The 21,440-nt window shown below is 46.3% G+C and overlaps 1 protein-coding gene across 3 annotated transcripts in view; it reads right to left on the reverse strand.

Annotated features, from left to right (window-relative positions):
- The window catches only part of LOC134948527 (lysine-specific demethylase 5C-like), a 137,815-nt gene extending 132,620 nt beyond the window's left edge, over nucleotides 1-5,195 (reverse strand). For 2 of the 3 annotated variants that reach the window (XM_063936554.1, XM_063936552.1), the window contains exons 1-2: nucleotides 4,847-5,195; nucleotides 3,800-4,164 (exon numbers count right to left, since the gene is read on the reverse strand). In XM_063936554.1, the coding sequence (XP_063792624.1) occupies nucleotides 3,800-3,943 (144 nt within the window). In that variant the 5' untranslated portion in view covers nucleotides 3,944-4,164; nucleotides 4,847-5,195. Of the gene's footprint in view, nucleotides 1-3,799; nucleotides 4,165-4,715; nucleotides 4,817-4,846 lie in introns of those variants that run through there. The other variant, XM_063936553.1, reaches the window with a different exon arrangement.
- Between the last annotated feature and the right edge of the window lie 16,245 nt (nucleotides 5,196-21,440).

Consider the following 21,440-nt stretch of genomic DNA (forward strand, 5'->3'; position numbering starts at 1 on the left):
CCCCCCAGCGCCCTGCACCCTCAGTGACCGAAGTGTGAAGTGTGCTGAGAGCAATGGCGCACAGCTGCAGTGCTGTGCGCTACCTTGTTGAAGACAGGACGTCTTCTGCCGCCGATTTTCCGGACCTTTTCTGCCTTCTGGCTCTGTAAGGGGGCCGGCGGCGCGGCTCTGGGACCCATCCAAGCTGGGCCTGTGATCGTCCCTCTGGAGCTAATGTCCAGTAGCCTAAGAAGCCCAATCCACTCTGCACGCAGGTGAGTTCGCTTCTTCTCCCCTTAGTCCCTCGATGCAGTGAGCCTGTTGCCAGCAGGTCTCACTGAAAATAAAAAACCTAATCTAAAACTTTCACTAAGAAGCTCAGGAGAGCCCCTAGTGTGCACCCTTCTCGTTCGGGCACAGAGATCTAACTGAGGCTTGGAGGAGGGTCATGGGGGGAGGAGCCAGTGCACACCAGATAGTCCTAAAGCTTTCTTTAGATGTGCCCAGTCTCCTGCGGAGCCGCTATTCCCCATGGTCCTTACGGAGTCCCCAGCATCCACTTAGGACGTTAGAGAAATATATATATATATATATATATATATATTATATATATATATATATATATATATATATATATAAAAAAAAAATTATAATTTATTTATTACGAATTGTATAATGAGTCAGTGATTCAACACAATTTAAAATAATAGGTATAGCACAGCTCAATACTGTGAAGTCAATGGGGTCGATTCAATTCGGCAACAGATGAATAGCGCCGGGAATTAGCTCCCGACGCTATTCAATTCAGCTACGAGTTACCCGTAGGGGGGTGAGAGAAGAAAACCCGACAAAAGTGCGGCCGGCGCGAGGCTGATTCTGTCGTGAATCAGCATCGCCACGGGTAGTTAAGTCGGAGAATGCCCGTTCTCCCGACAAAACTACCTGTTAAGGGAGCTAATTCCCGGCGCTATTCATCTGTTGCCGAATTGAATCGACCCCAATAATCCTCGACCAGAATTGGCATCATCGTTCGAAGTCAAAGAACGACATCACCAGGAAGACTCGGCCGAATGTACTGACAATCGTAGATTCTGCGAAACCTCAACGCGTCACTACACACAAGTCTAGATGGGCCAAGAGGTTCTTATCTGCTGTCATATTGTATGTTTCTATGTAACAAGGTCGCTCTGGTGATGATACTGTGCCAGCCATCACTGTGCCTGGAGTCTGTGTACCCAATTTGCAACATAGGGCTCTATATGTTGTGTTATGAGCATGGCCTTCGTGTGTTCTAGATAACACTGCATTAATTGGAGTCTTTCTATCTCATGCTACACCTAATGTGCAGCCTGAACAAGGACATTATACCAGGCAGGGAAACACAACCTACACAGCCTGTTCGGTCACTTCACTTCTGCCACAATAGGAAATTCAGGCTTCAACGTAAACTGCACTATGACCTCATTTATCTGCAGAATGATTTCTCTCATAGTTCCCATATGAGGAGTTATTACATTGGCGTGTAGTCTTACTAGATGCGTGCGTCAACTACGGTTCGGGGAGGGGTTTTTTCATGGTGACTTGCACATATACTACATTTCAATAAAAAAAAAATTTTTCAAAAATTACTCGAAACTACACCCATATATAAAGCTGAACATTTACAGAATGTGTAATATTGGGCGACATGTATTTAGATAGTGATCATGGAAGTGTGAAAGGCAGTAGAACCACTATATTATAACACACAAACATAACAATTGGGCCTACGCTATGCTTGGGATTCTTGTTGACCTAATTTTCTGACAGGCCTGAAATGTGATCTGTAATGTGACTGCACTCAAGGTTTCCTGTTGGCATGTTAGTCTGTGAGTATACTTCCCATGCACAAAGAAACTGCATTTGTATTACGTACTTTTGGTGTAAGGACTTAAAAATTACTTCCTATGGGGTTTATATACTAAGCGTCGGGTTCTAAAGCCAAGAGTTTCTGATCGTGTTTATGCCCGAAATTTTCAAAGGGCAATGATTTTTCTAGCAAAACATGGTAAAAGCATTGCCCTTTTGAATTTCGGGCATAAACACAAATCGGAAGCACCGGCCTTTAGAACCCGATGCATAGTACGTAATCCCCTTTCTGTCAAAGCAAGTAAAGGACGGTGATTATATTTGATTTTTATTAAAGAATAAGGGGGACATTTACTAAGCAGTGATAAGAGCGGAGACGTGAGCCAGTGGAGAAGTTGCCCATGGCAACCAATCAGCACTGACGTAACAGCTATAATTTGCATACTATAAAACGATAGAGCTGCCGATTGGTTGATGGGGCCACTTCTCCACTGGCTCACTTCTCCGCTCTTATCACTGCTTAGTAAATGTCCCCCAAAGTTTGCAGTAAAATAAAATGAGCAACAATATTTTCCAACACGGTTACTTTAAATAATAGCAAATGCTACAAATGGTGAAATTGTTTTTCCGTGTCACAAAGGCCCAGGGGATCCAGTCAAGCCCAAAGTTGGTCTTTTCTGCAACAAAGCAATTCTTCAAATTTCACCGGTTACATGAGAGATGATCAGCCAGATAAGAGTTATTTCTGCATCAGTATTATGTGTGACTACATTACAAGAGGGGACTGTGCAGAACACGGACTTCATAGATTAGCCACACACCACAGATTGCCTGGGAACAATATGGCCACAGAGACCCTTTCACCATGATGCTTTAAGCACCAAAATTAATCATGGGTTAATTAAATACAAGAAGTTATGTAGGCTTTATTAGATGGCCTTATTCATTTAGCCCACTTAGAGATTGCCTTATAGAATTCTATGGGACTCTTCAGGCTTCAATTATCTAATCGTAAGAGTACTGGCGAAAAGTTAGCAGTACAAAGAACAATCCTACATCTGTACACAAATATTCCCAGTGAATATTTGGCTTCTGTCCTCATATGTGGATGGAATCCACAGGGCTGCCCAGCCTGTCGCCTTTAACTATCCTGCTGTTCTGCAGACAAAGGCCCTCACTTAGCAGCCATGTCATACAATACAAAGGTAGTGCGGAATGGTAACGGGGGGGGGGGGGGGGGGGGGGGGGGGGGAGGGGGGGGGGTTGGGATGTACTACACTCAGATCTTGAAGTTGCCTGTTCTCCCAGGGCCAAAGGACATTTAAAACAAGAAGGGGCCAGTGTTATCTTACAAGTGGCATAAAAATGTAGGACAGTCACCTGCCTATCTTATCACTGCGGGGTAAAGGAAGACATAGGAAGTCTAGCCTTTCTTTATAATAGGATGGAGTAAACACTATAATTGGTAGAGGATGAGACAACAGTCCTGGGCAGACTGTATACAATGGTCTACAGCCCAACAATCTTCCCAGTCAGCAGCCATTTTTGTTGTGTTGCTTGATTTCCATTCAGAACAAAGCGACCGAAATATGGCGAAAAAGAAATAAAAAACACAAACTGAACTCCAACGCTGGGGAAACACTATACCATATATCAGATTATGGTGTGATTGTAAAGTGTATACCCTCAAATCTACCCAAATCATCCTGCTGCGTGTCCAATGGGAGGATTCCACGGGCGACGCAGTGTTAAATACAGCAGCGCCACCGTACAGTGCAGTGTGCACAGTGGTGCAAAGTATCGTTCCATTGCATCAGGTGTATACCCAGCTTAAGAAAAACCTATAACATTGGGTAAATATGTTTAAAACTTATGGACCCCCTATGGAGACCTTATCTCTAGTTGTAAGACTTATTTCAAAGAACTCCTAATAAAAATGGAAGCCAAACAAGAACTAAAGACAGATACTCACCACCGGCGGCCGGATTTTGCATATACCAGACTTTTCTGCAATAGGCCTGATTCTGGCAATGTAACCCAATGGGTCCGCAAACTCTGCCCAAGTCGGTTCAAAAACAGGGCATTCTGGGGGCGGTATAAAGTCTTCAGACTCCATGTCTGTACGTCACCTTCTACAAAAAAAGCATGAACTGGGGAGTCTGAGGGAAGGGTGTCGACACGTATCACAGCATTATCCTTCAACGTCACAGGACACTAGGCCGTGCGGGTACAATGCAGAACTGGTGGAGTGAGTCAGGCCTGTGACTGTAATGATGATTAAACCTGTACCCTGGGTGTAAAGGCTTCAGCCGGTTCCTGAGAAACAGATTATTCTGCCTGTGTAATAAACAGAGAAAAAAAGGGAGTGATCAGACAGACAAAAAAAAAAAAAAATTCACCCTTCCTCCCACTTTACGGCCAACCACGTTACTATTTATACTCCAAACCATATTGTTATCCAGTCTTGCAATACTTGCTGCTGATCTGATTAACACAGGGGTGTTATTACAAGCACGTTCAGCGCTCTCACTGCCAAACGGCCATTGGCGGCGCGTCGTGTTCAGTTAACGGATAACTCAAAACACAGCCATGTTGTCAGGGTTTAATAATTGGATAACACCACCCAACCCATGACTACTCACGCTCCCGTTAAGCGTATAGATGTCACGGTATATATACAACTTAAAGCAATTTATCTATAAATAACTGCTATCAAGCATACGTAATAGAGCTCTATGGAATACCCTAAGGCTCACATTCTGGAACTTGGAATTCATAGGTCAAAACTCTGCCTAGGAATAGAACTTGCTACACAGCCCACACCAGCCAATGGCAGCTGTTCATCCCCAGTGAGTACACGGGAGCCCATCTTTTCCCTAATAACATACTGCTTTATGGCTGTGTGACAGGGATGGGAGACCCACAGGCAGCAGAGTACAGTCCTCAGCCCCACAGACCACCTCTTGCTCCATATGGCTGCCCAGTGGGCTGACAGGGCCACTAACGGGGAGCTCTTCACCTTGTTATTGTTGTTTTCTTCCCTCAGAGTCGATTCTCCCCCTCAGTCTCCGCGGCCGCCATCTTGCTGTCGCATCACCGCCTCCTTCCGCGCCCCCTCCGGTGACCCCGCCCTTTACCGGCCTCGCCGCGGCAAAAGCAGGGTGCTAGGTTTGACAGGGTGAAGCGGGACGTCTGACGGGGCACTTTGCGAGGCCCGCGACGGGAGGAAAGGCAGGGAGAGGACGCTCATGGGATGAACACGTCAATGAGTCCCGTCGGCGGAAGGATATATGAACACACCGCAAACAGGCCGGGGGAGAGAGCCGGACTTGATTTTCCCGTCCAATCGCACGTTTAAAGGTCCCAGATGCGCATGCGCGGCCAGGCAGGAAGCGGGCTGTGTAAGGAAGCGAGAATGCCTCCTGCATGACGTCACCGCCGGCACCCGGAAGTCGGAGGATGCACGTTGGGAAAATAAGGTTTAAAGGGACCGAAGCAAATGGGGAGTGGTAGTGTGGGGCAAGTCCCTGAATCAAAATCATTCTATTTGTAAATGTTAGAAAATAGAGTCACATGTCCTTAAATAAATAATGCTAACTAAAATGTATATATCAGTTTTGGTAAAACTCAAGAAATTTAATTTTTAAATATTTTGTACCCGGTACTGCGCAAGGTTTACTCATAAAGCAGTAAGGGTATCAGAGTACAATATACAAGAGCGGAGCAAAGCATAACTACAGGTACATAATGAAAATGCCAAATAACACCACAGACTGGGTGGGGAAAGGAGCAGAGCTGAGCACAGGTGACATGGATAGTGCAAAGGAAGAGCGAGAGGCAGGGGTCTATTCAATTCTTGTCGGAAGATCCAACAATAATTGAATAGACCCATAAGGAGAAGAGGCAGAGAGTTGGAGGGTGAACTGGGAAGGAGATATAACTGTGTCAAGTAATCAGGAGGGCTGGTATGAGTTCATGAAAAGGCACATTTTAACCACTTGCCTGGTATAATAAATCGCATTGTTTGTGACCACACTAGGTTGAGCTTTCCCAAATATGGCCTCAAATAATGTTACCAGTCAGAAACACCCGGGGCGGCTGCTGGAAGATAATCTTCCAGCAGCCGCCAATTCCAGGCCACTTCACCCACGGCTCCACCTCCAGTGTGTCCCGATTACTGTGGTCAGAATGGTCGGGCAGCCCTGCACCCACCACCTGGTGGCTGCACAGCACCCAAGACTGCATTGTTAAGAGAGCAGCCACGGCTTACAGTAGCTTTGGCTTCTCTCCTAGTGTGTCCCAATCACTGTGGCCAGCAGTGATCGGGAGCCTGGCTGCAGATCCCCCCACCCGGCAGCTGCAGAGAATCCGCTGATATGCACAGTAAGGGCAGCACTGCATTTATCTGGCGGCTGCAGAGAAGAGCAGCTGATTGGAAAACGTAATGTTGGCAGCGCCTCCACCCCCCAGTTTATACCTGGTTTCTGGAGAGGAGCATATAAATATATTAAAGCCTCGGCCCCCACAGAGATCATCATCGAAAAAAAAAAAAAAAGGTTTATTGATACATCAGAACATAACGATATTAATAGTTATTGGAGGGAAAAAAAACTTTCATGGATCAATTGTTTATGGTAATCCCCTTTCGATAAAGAGTATCGATATGGGACCTCCAATTATGGATGCACAGTATACCATAAACATTGCCTTCTTTATGGTATACTGTATTAATCATTAAAAAAAAAGAATAATTAAAGCTGGAGAGACCGGTTGAGAATTTGATTGGGCGAGGATGTGAGTTCCAGAGGATGGCAGCAACTCAAGTAAAATCTTGGAGTAGAGTGTGAGACGAAGTGACCAGGATAAAGGAAAGATGTTGGCCAGAGGAGGAGCGGAAAGGCAGGAGGGACTGTGGAGAGAGATGAGGTTAGAGATGTAGGGAGGGGAGGAATGGTTTATTGAATGGGGTATTACTATTAATCTACATAGTTTGCAGCACCTTATAGAATAAATATACAGATATAATGCAAACATAAAAGTATATACAGAGCATAACATTATTACATACTTGCATACTTTAGTTATTTTTTCTCTAGGAAAAGCCTGGAGATGAGATGCTGCTGACCGTTTTGGGGGCTCTCCATATTATTATGCCCTGCTCCTGTCACAGCAAAATGCCGTGATTCGTGGGGCTAAAGTGAGGCAATTCATTTCATTTTTAGCCCCGCCCACTCCCTACAGACCAAGTTTCATCCGTATTATCTCCCCATCCTGCTCACTTCACTAGGAAGTAAGCGGGATGTGGGTGATCCACCTACTAATTAGAAAAAAATAGCTGGATACAGCTCAGTGGCTCCATATAAAATAGGATTTTAATTACCTACCGGTAAATCCTTTTCTCGTAGTCCGTAGAGGATGCTGGGATCCATATTAGTACCATGGGGTATAGATGGGTCCACCAGGAGCCATGGGCACTTTATGACTTTAATAGTGTGGGCTGGCTCCTCCCTCTATGCCCCTCCTACCAGACTCCATCTCCTCGGGCACAGTTTCTAGACTGACAACTTCGAGAGAAGGACTATACACAGATAGTGGCGAGATTCACACCAGCTCACACATACAAGACATACCAAGCTAACCAGCTTGAAAACTCAGCAACTGCTGAACAAGAATACTTAACCAAGTAACAAAACAGTACTTAACCAAGAACAAAGCAGTACTGAACCAAGAAACCACTGCAGGAACACGAAGCGCTGGGCAGGCACCCAGCATCCTCTACGGACTACGAGAAAAAGATTTACTGGTAGGTAATTAAAATCCTATTTTTTTTTACGTCCTAGAGGATGCTGGGGTCCATATTAGTACCATGGGGATGTACCAAAGCTCCCAGAACGGGAGGGAGAGCGCAGAGGCTCCTGCAGAACCGATTGACCAAACCTTAGGTCCTCAGTGACCAAAGTATCGAACTTGTAGAACTTAGCAAACGTGTTCAACCTAGACCACGTAGACGCTCGGCAAAGCTGTAAAGCCGAGACACCCCGGGCAGCCGCCCAGGAAGAACCCACCTTACGAGTAGAGTGGGCCTGAACAGATTTGGGACACGGCAATCCTGCCGTAGAATATGCATGCTGGATAGTGACCCTGATCCAGCGAGAGATAGTCTGCTTAGACGCAGGACACCCAATTTTCTTGGGATTATACAGGACAAATAATAAGAATTTACTTACCGATAATTCTATTTCTCGTAGTCCGTAGTGGATGCTGGGAACTCCGTAAGGACCATGGGGAATAGCGGCTCCGCAGGAGACTGGGCACATCTAAAGAAAGCTTTAGGACTATCTGGTGTGCACTGGCTCCTCCCCCTATGACCCTCCTCCAAGCCTCAGGATACTGTGCCCGGACGAGCGTACACAATAAGGAAGGATTTTGAATCCCGGGTAAGACTCATACCAGCCACACCAATCACACCGTACAACTTGTGATATGAAACCCAGTTAACAGCATGATAACAGAGGAGTCTCTGAATAGATGGCTCACAACAAGAACCCGATTAGTTAACAATAACTATGTACAAGTATTGCAGACAATCCGCACTTGGGATGGGCGCCCAGCATCCACTACGGACTACGAGAAATAGAATTATCGGTAAGTAAATTCTTATTTTCTCTGACGTCCTAGTGGATGCTGGGAACTCCGTAAGGACCATGGGGATTATACCAAAGCTCCCAAACGGGCGGGAGAGTGCGGATGACTCTGCAGCACCGAATGAGAGAACTCCAGGTCCTCCTCAGCCAGGGTATCAAATTCGTAGAATTTTGCAAACGTGTTTGCCCCTGACCAAGTAGCTGCTCGGCAAAGTTGTAAAGCCGAGACCCCTCGGGCAGCCGCCCAAGATGAGCCCACCGTCCTTGTGGAATGGGCTTTTATTGATTTAGGCTGCGGTAATCCTACCGCAGAATGCGCCAGCTGAATAGTGCTACAAATCCAGCGCGCAATAGACTGCTTAGAAGCAGGAGCACCCAGCTTGTTGGGTGCCATCAGGATAAACAGCGAGTTAGTTTTCCTGACTCCAGCCGTCCTGGAAAAATAAAATTTTCAGGGCCCTGACTACGTCCAGCAACTTGGAATCCTCCAAGTCCCCAGTAGCCGCAGGCACCACAATAGGTTGGTTCAAGTGAAAACCTGAGACCACCTTCGGGAGAAACTGAGGACGAGTCCTCAACTCTGCCCTATCCATATAGAAAATCAGATAAGGGCTTTTACATGACAAAGCCGCCAATTCTGACACACGCCTGGTCAAGGCCAAGGCCAACAGCATGACCACTTTCCACGCGAGATACTTTAGCTCCATGGTTTTAAGTGGCTCAACCAATGCGACTTTAGGAAATCCAACACCACGTTGAGATCCAAAAAGTGCCACAGGAGGCACAAAAGGAGGCTGAATATGTAGTACTCCTTTAACCAAAGTCTGAACTTCAGGCAGTGAAGCCAGTTCTTTCTGGAAGAAAATCGACAGAGCCGAAATCTGGACCTTGATGGACCCCAATTTGAGGCCCAAACGTCACCCCTGCTTGCAGGAAGTGCAGGAATCGACATAGTTGAAATTCCTCCGTCGGGGCCTTCATGGCCTCCCACCAAGCAACAAATTTTCGCCAAACGCGGCGATAATGTCTTGCGTTGACATCCTTCCTGGCTATGATCAGGGTAGGGATGACTTCCTTCGGAATACCCTTTTCCTTTAGGATCCGGTGTTCTACCGCCATGCCGTCAAACGCAGCCGCGGTAAGTCTTGGAACAGACAGGGTCCCTGCTGCAGCAGGTCTTGTCTGAGCGGCAGAGGCCAAGGGTCCTCTGCCAGCATCTCTTGAAGTTCCGGGTACCAAGCTCTTCATGGCCAATCCGGAACCCCGAGTATGGTTTTCACTCATCGCCTTCTTATTATTCTCAGTACCTTGGGTATGAGAGGTAGAGGAGGAGACACATAAACCGACTGGTACACCCACGGTGTCACTAGAGCGTCCCCAGCGATCGCCTGAGGGTCCCTTGACCTGGCGCAATATCTTTTCAACTTCTTGTTGAGGCGGGACGCCATCATGTCCACCCGTGGTCATTCCCAACGGTTTACCCGCATTTGGAAAACTTCTGGATGAAGTCCCCATTCTCCTGGGTGTAGGTCGCCCATCGGAGAATCCTTGTGGCTTCTGCCATCGCCATCCTGCTTCTTGTGCCGCCCTGTCTGTTTACATGGGCGACCGCCGTGATGTCGTCTGATTGGATCAGTACCGGCTGGTTCTGAAGCAGGGGCCTTGCTTGGCTTAGGGTATTGTAAATGGCCCTTAGCTGCAGAATATTTATGTGAAGCGAAATCTCCTTGGAAATTTCTTCCCTGTGTGACTGCACCCCAGCCCCGAAGGCTGGCATCCGTGGTCACCAGGACCCAGTCCTGTATTCCGAATCTGCGGCCCTCTAGTAGATGAGCCCTCACCACAGCAGCGACACCCTGTTTCTTGCTGACAGGGTTATCCGCTGTTGTATCTGTAGATGGGACCCGGACCATTAGTCCCACAGGTCCCACTGGAACGTCCTTGCGTGGAGTCTTCCGAATGGAATTATGCTTCGTACGAAGCTACCATTTTTCCCAGGACTCGTGTGCATTGATGTACCGACACCTGTCCTGGTTTTAGGATGTCTCTGACTAGAGATGACAACTCCTCGGTGTCACACCCCGTGGGCAGCGGCAGCCGCGCTTGCCTCTGCGGGTGTCCTGGATGGCCTGGCGTCTCTCCCCTCCGGCGGCCTCGGGGGTCCGGCGTCGGGTCGGCGTGTCTCTCCGGCGGCTCCCGAGCGAGGGCGCCGCCATGCTGCTCTAGATTAGGTAGGCGGAGCGGGGCTGACGTCATCTGCCCGCTCCGCCAATCAGACTAAGGCGGGAGGTTCAAAGCCAGACGCCGAGCAGGGAGCCAGCGCCTGTGTATCATCATTCTGCTTGTCAGAAGCAGTGATCTCCAGAGCTCCCTTGTTCCTGTTTCCGCTGTGCTTTCCAGTATACCAGTGTCTCCAGTGTCTCCAGTGTCTCCAGTGTCCCCAGTGTCTCCAGTGTCTCAGTGTTTCATCACGCACTTCCGTGCCTCCAAGCGCCCGAGCGCCATCACGCACCTCCGTGCCTCCAAGCGCCCGAGCGCCATCAAGCACCTCCGTGCCTCCAAGCGCCCGAGCGCCATCACGCACTTCCGTGCCTCCAAGCGCCCGAGCGCCATCAAGCACCTCCGTGCCTCCAAGCGCCCGAGCGCCATCACGCACTTCCGTGCCTCCAAGCGCCCGAGCGCCATCATGCACTTTCGTGCCTCCAAGGCGCCCGAGCGCCATCAAGCACCTCCGTGCCTCCAAGCGCCCGAGCACCATCTCGCACCTTCGTGCCTCCAAGCGCCCGAGCGCCATCACGCACCTCCGTGCCACCAAGGCGCCTGAGCGCCATCTGCACCTCAGTGCCTCGGCACCTCAGTACCTCAGTGCCTCAGAACCTCAGCACTCCGGTGCCTCAGCACCACAGAACCTCAGCACCTCGGTGCCTCCGCACCTTAGTACCACAGAACCTCAGCACCTCAGTACCTCGGTGTCTCAGCACCTCAGTGCCTTCAGTACCTCAATAATACCAGCACCCCTGTACCTCAGCACTTAGCACTTTTACTAGTCTTGTTTTTCAGGAGACCTTCATCATTCCTCCGTGCTTCCTGCTTACCGTCTTCATCCTGTATGAAGAAGACCTACATCCGGCCATCTCTATTGCGACCCAGTAGCGGTTCCTCTTCCCTGTCACCGGAAGAAGCCCCGAGTCCACAACACCCTTCGACCAGGTCAGTGATAGTATACACAGGCCTCATGGACCCGGGGAATCGGAACCCAGAAGCAAGTGCCATCCAAGATCTGGTTTCCCGTGTTCAGAGTCAGGAAGCGGCGCAAAACCAGGTGATGCGGTATCTCCAAGAACTATCCGGCAGGTTGGATCAAATTCAGGTTTCCCTGGCTTCAGTAGTTCCAGTTCCAGCTCCAGTACCCACTCCGGTAGTCGTTCCTGTTAATGCTCACGCAGTGTCCGGTACCAGGTCACGCCTTCAGCTTCCCACTCCCTCTCGCTACAACGGCAACCCGAAGAATTGCCGTGGTTTTCTTAACCAGTGCGAGGTGCAGTTTGAACTCCTCGCACACAATTTTCCCACGGATCGATCCAAAGTAGCATACATTATTTCCTTGCTTGAGGGTTCAGCGTTGGAATGGGTGTCTCCTTTATGGGAGCGATCTGATCCTTTGGTTTCCAACTACACTAATTTCATCTCATCTTTCCGCAGGATCTTTGATGAGCCTGGCAGAACGGCCGCTGCCTCTTCAGATCTTCTCAGAGTTCGACAAGGCTCTCGTTCAGTGGGTCAGTATGTGATTCATTTTCAGACCATAGCTTCCGAATTGCGCTGGGATAATGATGCCTTACGGGCCGCTTTCTGGAACGGGCTGTCCGACCGTCTTAAAGACGAATTGATTACAAGAGATTTGCCAGATTCTTTGGAACAGTTGATCTCGCTCTGTGTGAAAGTGGATCTCCGCATGCAGGAACGAGTTGGCGAACGTTCTCGGTCTGATCGGTGCAGATTCCGGGCTCCTCCGTCTAAACCATCGGTTACGACAGCTCCAGACGAACCCATGCAGATTAATCGGTCTCGACTGTCTCCAGAGGAGCGACAGCGTCGGCGTGAGAACAGACTTTGCCTCTACTGTGGAGCCGCGGATCACTTCCTCAAGTCTTGCAAAGCTCGCCCGGGAAACGGGCAATCCTAGCCTGTTCCGGGGAAGTCAAGCTGGGTGTGGTTTCTCAATCTTCTCCAGAAGTGGACTGTTTACTCTCAGTATCTTTGTCTACTAAAACAAAAGTCAAGACCGTTATGGCTCTTTTGGATTCAGGTGCTGCGGGGAATTTTATTTCTCTTCCCTGCGCCCAGAGTTTGGGTTTGAAATTACAGTTGGTCGAGCGACCTATTACTATTACAGCCATTAACGGGGTTCAAATTCCTAACGCCTTGATTACGAGTCAGTCTGAGTCAATTCAGCTACAAGTGGGAGCTTTACATCATGAACAACTGAAGTTTCTAGTTATTCAGGAAATGTCTCATGATCTCGTTTTGGGTCTTCCCTGGCTCAGGCTACACAACCCTCATGTCGACTGGGGGTCGACACAAATAATTTCTTGGAGTCCTTTCTGCCGATTGAATTGTCTTACTCCTGTCGTTCCACTCCGTGCATCGGCCAAGTTGGACGTGGAGTTAGTTCCTGAGGCTTATCGAGAGTTTTTGGATGTCTTCTCGGAACAGGCGGCTGATAAATTACCTCCGCATAGGGCTTGGGACTGTCCCATTGAGCTCATTCCTGGGAAAATACCGCCCCGAGGTCGCACTTATCCTTTGTCGGTTCCAGAGACACAAGCTATGTCTGAGTACATTAAGTCGAATTTGCAGAAGGGCTTCATCCATCCCTCCACTTCTCCAGCGGGAGCTGGCTTCTTCTTTGTAAAGAAAAAAGATGGAGGGCTGAGACCATGCATTGACTATCGTGGTTTAAATGAAGTCACCATTAAAAACAAGTATCCTCTGCCGCTCATCACAGAGCTTTTCGATAGAGTGCGTGGAGCTCGAGTATTTACTAAGCTTGACTTAAGAGGAGCATACAACTTGATACGTATTCGTCAAGGAGATGAGTGGAAGACGGCTTTCAATACGAGAGACGGGCATTATGAGTACCTGGTGTCAAAGTCAGAAAAATATCACGATGCACACTGCCATATTTGCACCTCATATGTGTCCCTGCTGCGCATGCGTGCGCTCTCCCGTGCGTGCGCATACTCGCTGTTGCGGGCACCCGCAGGCGCACGGTATGCGCATTTACGGTAGAGATTGTATGCGTCTAGCGGGCGACTCTTTCGTTACATATTTCCACTATATAATGTATTTTGTAGATCATGGTCCCTTTGATAGATTCTGAAAGTTTGGTTAATGCAGCATGTTCATGGACAGAGAAATCCCTCTTTGTTTGATACGAAGGGTCAGACAGGAGTAATACTGTGGTGTTTAGTATCCATCGGAAGAGTATTTAATTAGCAATATTCCGGTGTTGGTTTGAAGCGGATTAATCGCTCGTGCGAATAGTTATGGACATAAGAAGTTTATGTCCATTTACTATTATTTGCACTTACTTATTCATGCGGCGGGAAACCCAGTTTCCCACCCACCTGAGCAGTTGGAAATCGTCACAGCCCACCTGTATGAATCAACCTATGACCTTTTGTTATGATGCGAGGAGGAATTCCTGTGTCCAATGAACAATGAAATTGTAGGGACCATTGAATTGTATTGTGTGTGGGGCATAAATAGACAAGCCGATCACATCCAGCTCACTCTTCAACGGTTCTCATTGCTGAAAATCGGGAGCTGGATGTCCAGAGGCGCATGCGATCGTTCCCCTTGTGCGTAAGTTTTCTCCGCAATCATATTGTCTTTCTTGTTATTATGGGCCATATCTCTCTCTCTCTCTCTTCTCTTTCTCTAGTATTCTCTTAAACGTAATAGTATTGTATTGTATTTACTGTGTAGTTATCTGGTTAGTTAGTCTATGTTATATTGTAGTGTATGACTTGTAATTGTATTATTCTTTTTCAAGTATAACATTCATATTAGGCGTTAGACCCTAAGCACGGTATTTGTGTATTTCTTATAGTGTTAAGTATTCTCAGAGCGTCGGTGACGCTCGAACAGCTTTTAAGTTAATAAGGTTACACTGTGTTGCATCTACACTCAATCTCTGCACCAAGGTTTACTGCATAATACACTGTTTTATGGTATAGTTACAAAGGTTTAACATTGTGAGCGTCTGCGCCGCTGGTGATCTCCTCGTGGTCTCGAGCGTTCGCATCGCTATAACAAATCATTACGTTAGTCGGCAGCCAATAGTGTGCCTGCCTGTGATCTCTTGGCCGTGAGCGAACGTGACGCTTGAGCGTCTCGACCTCGGCTAAGCGATTGCTACGCAACGTGCGTACCCTTACGGTACTCCATACGTCAATAGCGTACAGTGTTCTTAGGCCTCTTAAAGGGTTTTAAATAAGATAAATATTTAGCTTTATCAATTGGCTGCTCGTCCAGTCCTTCACATATCTCTGCTAGGTAATTTCAGCAGACATTATCCATCAGCAAAGGGCGGGAGATCATATTCTTTGCAGTGCCTGCGGGATAAGCGTCTGCTTCGCTTAGTAAAGGGTGCTGAAGGAATCCGGGAACCGGAGGTAAGAACAACACACTAGTATCTTTTAAAACTGTTTTATTTCTGTTTTGCGTACACACGCATATAGCTGCATTTCTTTTTCGTGTATATTCATATCACTCTCCTGTTTGCCATTGTATAATTGATAAACGTGCTGAGAAAGATTTGTTGCTATTGGTAGTTTAAGAGTAAAAACGATACATTAAGGGGTAATTTGTAAAACACACGCACAGCTTCGCCTGAGATACAAGGAAAGACCTGTGTGGTGCTTGGTAGATGATTACAGTTAAAGATCATCTACATTGATAAACGTGCTAATTGTATTTTTGTATGGCCAGCGTACACGTGTCTCTAACAAAAGGCTGAGACTCGCGAACGCAACACAAAGGCCGACGCACGCAGCGTATATTACGCAACGGAGCGTCTGGGTACGCCCACCGAAACTCAAATCGCACAATAGCATTGTTTTAGTGGGGGCGGTATAGCATAGCCACATGATAATAGCACAAATTGATTTCAGTTTTTCCAAAACTTAGTTTAAATACCTTACTTTACTGTAATGCCTCTGGGGACAGCTATCAGACTACGGGAAATGATTTTTCTGATCAGAAAACTATAAGAATGATAGTGGGTTGAAAACGGTATGAGTGTATTGAATCCCGCTTTGTGAACTGAGTGATCTGGGTGATCTTTGGTGGAACGTGATGAGCACGGTCTGAGTGAAAACGTGCAACAGAGTGTGATAAAGTTTTCGTTGTATTACGCTCTGGCTGTTTTGGAGCACAGTAGGGAGACTCCAATGATCCTACCATTTATGGGCAACAAGTGTCTATAAGTGGTACGATTGGACCGCACGGTTGTATGTGTGACCAATAACGCAACGCGATATGAGGTAGTATATCCATGCGTAAATCTTGCCCTCATACGTGTTGTAGGGAGCACATGCAAGCGTGATTTGTGTAAAGAAGGGAATTTTCACTGGTCTCTCAGGAAAATCTCTAGAGATAGGGCCTGTAACGGTTACACGTGTCTGCTAAAAGGGGCGGATTCGTTGTACTCGGAGCAGAAGGAGTTCAGTGGAAGAGCTTTAAGGATTTCCACCGTAGACTTCTGTGTTTGGTGCATTTTAGGAAGTTTTTCTGTGTTAAAAAAGGTCCACAATGGAAGCCAAGTGCACAACACAGGGACGTTCAGCAGTCAGGGTTCAGACTGCAGAGGCTTGCAGACCCCGAGGGTCTGCTCGGTTAGTAATGTGGAGGAGGTATGGTCCCCACACTGAGACCTTTTGTGATGAATGGACACGAATGACTGCGGGGGATAAGGCACCATTTCCCGGGATAGGTAGTTTTGACTTAGAGGTATTGCATAATTTAAGGCGAAGGATCTGTCTCATAAAATCCTGGAAACAACGAGTTAAACATAATGATTGTTTACAGATATGGCTACAGGAAAGTGACATGCAAAGAAATGTAACTTACATACCTAACTTTCATCCTGAGAGGAGAGACATGGCAATGGAGAGGATTATGGTTGCGGAGAAAGGCACAATGGGGTGCGATAAAAGTGCACTTAGTAACTATATTAAGAATGAATGTAACAAACGTAATAAGGTTTATAAAAATGAAAGTGTTAAATGGACAACTATTAACCCATGCAAGTCGCACCCCTTGTTAAACTTTCCTCAGGAACACCAACAAGAAAGTGAGCCCAGCACAATGTCGGAGCCTTTTCCAGCAGCCATCACACAAGACATCCAGGTGGACGCGACCAAATCGGTGAAGACTGTAATCAAACCCCCTAACGGAGGGTCAGGTGAGGTCGTGTCCACAGGTACGTATGGTATTATACATCACACACAAACAAATGTACCTCATATCGTGGAATCAATTCAGAATGACGTTACTGGACTTAATCCTGTCAGGGTAATTGCAGTACCAAATGGGAAAACTGACTCTTCAGGAGTCACTCCTGTCAGGAACATCGCCATGTACTGCCCCTTTTCCCGAACAGAATTAAGAACAATTCTGTCTGAATTTCCTGATCCCAGGAAAGACTTAGTTGCTTGTCAAAAATACATTAGAGTGCTAGGAAACACTGCAGAGCCAAATAACAAAGATTGGAGGACAGTTTTGAGGGCATGTTTACCCCCCGATGTTGATTCATTGAAATTTATCGCTGATTGTAAGCTAGATGAGGAAGTACCACTAACAGACAAGTATAACCAAGATAATGTAAAAAGAATCAATCTACAGTTAGGAGTATATTTTCCTACAGTAGTAAAGTGGAATAAAATCTTTACAATAAAACAAAAAGAAGGTGAATCCGCATCAGAGTATTTTCACCGGGCTCTGCAGGATATGGCTAGGTACACTGGTATAGATGACATTGAAACTAACGTACACCACAGAGAGGTAGTTGTGTCTGTATTAATGGACAGCTTAAAAGACACACTAAAAATTAGGGTACAAACCTCTATACCTCATTGGAGAGGTATCTCGGTGGCTGCATTAAGAGAGTCCGCTATCGAGCATGACCAAAATATCCAAAGAACCAGGGAAGCACAGGGAGAGCGGTTGATGGTACTGAGCATCCAAGCACTAGAGGAGGCATCAAGTCGACCGGAACCCCAGGCCCCTAGCACATGGAGAAAGCCAAGGATTTGTTATCATTGTAGAAGAGAAGGGCATTATGCCAGCAACTGTAATAACCCACATAAAGTCAGACCCCCTAGACCAAGAAATGAGCAAAATTATAACACACACAATTATAATCAGGGATCTTTTAGGAAGAATTTTGGGCCACACCCATGATATGTAGTCAGGAAAGGTGATCATTAGGACTGATGGTAAGCCTGAGGTAACGGTTAATAAATTGGGAGGTCATTCACTGAAGACACAGGAATGACAAGGTGAAACGTTGTAAATGTATTCGTGAAAAATGTTTTTTTTTTCTCTCTCTCTCCCCATCTCTGACGATTATTGATAGGACTCAAACATTGCATATCTACTTGGTCTTTGCAGAAGTCTACCAAACCCCAGCATGACCTATCCGCATCAATGTATTCTGGCCAGATACAGAGGGTGGAGTATGGAGGTGCTGGTGGGAGGGACTGCGCAAGGAAACCATTGGACATGTAGATATGACAGCCTGATGATCTGACAATGTTTTAAAATGTTTGAAAAAAGATTTTTTCTCCTGTTGTTGTTCTCTGTTGATTTATGTGATATATACATATGAATTGTTCTCTCTCTCTTTTGTTTTTTTTTTTTGTTTTCTCTCTTCTTTCTCATGTTTTCATGTTTTAAAGATGGTATGTCACACATCAGTTAGACAAATGGTAATGCAAGATTTTTGCTCCTTACAGAGAGATCGCTGGTTTGGAAGGAATATTGCATCACCGGAATGTTCGGTTGGAAGACTGAGAGACAGCACCTTTGAGATGACGACAGAACAGGAAGAACGACAAAGACTAGAGAACTTAATTATCGTAACAAGTTTCTCTCCCCCTCAAACTGGTTTTCCTGTACCCCCATTACAAATTTCTCCTTTTCTCCTCCTGTAAGATGGACTCGCCTCAAGAGACTGTGATCCGTGTTTTCATGTTGACCCTGATGTTGACCAGAGCAGTCTGTTTCGGTGAGAGTACCAGTGAGGTCGAGAAAGAAGTTTTGACACCAGAAAGGTTCCAATGACTAAGACAGAGGTGTAAATTTCCAATAGCAACACAAGCACCGAACAAAGGCGAGTACCGGAAACAATCTAACAGCCATGTTATTTGTAAACATTTTTTTTTTGGATTGTTAGCTGAAGAAAACTGTATCTGTAGGCTCTGTGATAACGTAGTTGAGGACGGGTGCATTAAGAAATGCTAATCCAGTTTTAATATCCACATGGACCGGCATCCATTGAGTGACTATCACTCCTTAGTGGGTAGTGAGTGTTAAATCAAACAGATTGTTGGGTATGCTCTCAAGTACCTCAAGGTCATAGCAAATCAGGACTAGTACCATTTCCTTTAACGGTAGGGGAGGTACTTGAGCTAAAGGGTGGGAGACCGGTGGACAGGAGGTTTAATATCTCCAGTCCTCCTAGTTTGAAGCTCCACCAATATCATGTGGATAGATCCCTAATATGTTTTAACATTACCAATCCCCGAAAGCCGGGAAGTTGGGAAGTGTCATGGAGCAACCAAACCATGACCTTTTCATATAGAGCAGATAGCATGCCTACAGATACAGAGCTTATACGCCACATAGCCAGTAGAGAAAAATCTTTCCGATATAGGTATACCCTAGGAGGTAGGATTACGAGAGTTGGAGAGGTATCACCAGGATACTGCACACATATCGTACAAACTGATACGTGTACTAAACAAATGGGAGAATTAGGGGTAGGAGATTTCACATGGAGGATGTGTAATATGGTTATGTCTTACTCCGTCCCATATGTTCTCCCCGATGATGCATATTTCATATGCGGGAGGAAGGCGTATAAGTGGCTTGCCCCAAACTCTGAAGGATTGTGTTATATTGGAAAAGTACTGCCAGAAGTAATGACTGTATCACATGCCAAAATTAAAGATATACACCGTGTTGCCCAAGCTCCCTATACTCACACCCATTACGAGCACGTAGTTAAACGGCACCTGATAGAAAGAACAGAGCATCCGGCCTCTGACATGATCCATGAATCCACCGGGATTCAGTTTCTAATCGCGTTAGATATCACTCGCACCGCTAGAGGAGTGTTGAATTATAAATACATATCTGCGCTCGCAAATTTGTTAGATAATATCACAGAAATGCATGATGACACATTTAGGTATACTGGAAGAGAACTTCAAGCTTATAAAACAGAACTGGTTCAGCATAGAATGATTCTCAATTATCTCACGGCAGTAACAGGTGGATATTGTGTCACACTGGCAACGCAGTACGGCGTGAAATGTTGCACATATATTACAAATAGTACCGAGGACCCGGTCGAGGTCATAGACCAAAAGATGGACGATATTCTCCAACTGAAGTGGGAATTTCGCAGGAGACACAATCTCACTCTTGCTGCTGTAGGTAATGAGCTGACTGGTTGGGTGTCATGGTTGAACCCGCGAAATTGGTTCTCTGGTTTAGGAGAATGGGCTCACGGAGTCATAATGGATGTAGGGAAGTTTCTCCTATGTATCTTAGGTGTTATCATAACGATTGGCTTGATATTTAGATGCGGTCAGGCTTTAATGAAGTGCAAACGAGGTACTAGGGTGATGAGTTTAAGGAGTGAGGAAATTGTAATTCCAATGGATTTGATTTATGACCCAAATGTAGAAACAATGATGTGATGAAAATGCGATTTCTACGGTCCGTTTCTTTCACCTGTTTTTCCGTTTTCTCCAAGGTAAAAAGACCCACTTGGACGAGGAATTTGATGATCCTGTATACAGACAACTGATGGATTAAAGAAGAAGTTTTGACAACCTTATACACAGATATTTGATGAACTTTGCCATAGATCCCCAGTTTCCCTAGAAATTTTAAAATTACGCTAGCCCAACACTTTTGTAAATCTATGGACATTGACAAAGCTTTTTGCCCACACGCCTTTTGGCAAAAGCACAAAGAAGACTGCATTCAACAGACACCGAACAAGACTTCAACCGACAAATGTTCATTTACCTGACATAGAATACCACTGCATTTACCGTAATTATGTCTTTTCTTCATCTCTACAACCTTCAGGTAATTACACACATAGTCGATAGGGAATACAGGCACAGATATCAGCAATCACATATTCCCCCATTCATGTATCATCAACTAAAATGTGCTCCCCATTTGTTACAACCACAGCCGAAAAGAGCTCGGTAAAGTTTGACAGCCCATCCACAGACCCGTACCACGGGATAAGAAGGAATTCAAATGTATACTTCGCAATGCCTCGAAGCTTGATTTAAAACACGTACGGCACGATGATACATGACCCCCAAACACGGATTCATACACACATGCTTCTGCTATCTCACTAGGTCATACCCTTTTCCTACCTTCTCCTCTCCTCCCCTACCCAACCATGGAAATGTATTAACCCCTGACATATATTTTTCTCGTTTTGAAATGTTTTAGGAAGTGGCAGTTATTGTCGACTGCCAAAGGGTGGACTGTCAAAGTCAGAAAAATATCACGATGCACACTGCCATATTTGCACCTCATATGTGTCCCTGCTGCGCATGCGTGCGCTCTCCCGTGCGTGCGCATACTCGCTGTTGCGGGCACCCGCAGGCGCACGGTATGCGCATTTACGGTAGAGATTGTATGCGT

The sequence above is a fragment of the Pseudophryne corroboree genome, chromosome 8 (genome assembly GCF_028390025.1).
Source record: "Pseudophryne corroboree isolate aPseCor3 chromosome 8, aPseCor3.hap2, whole genome shotgun sequence".
Taxonomy (NCBI): domain Eukaryota; kingdom Metazoa; phylum Chordata; class Amphibia; order Anura; family Myobatrachidae; genus Pseudophryne; species Pseudophryne corroboree.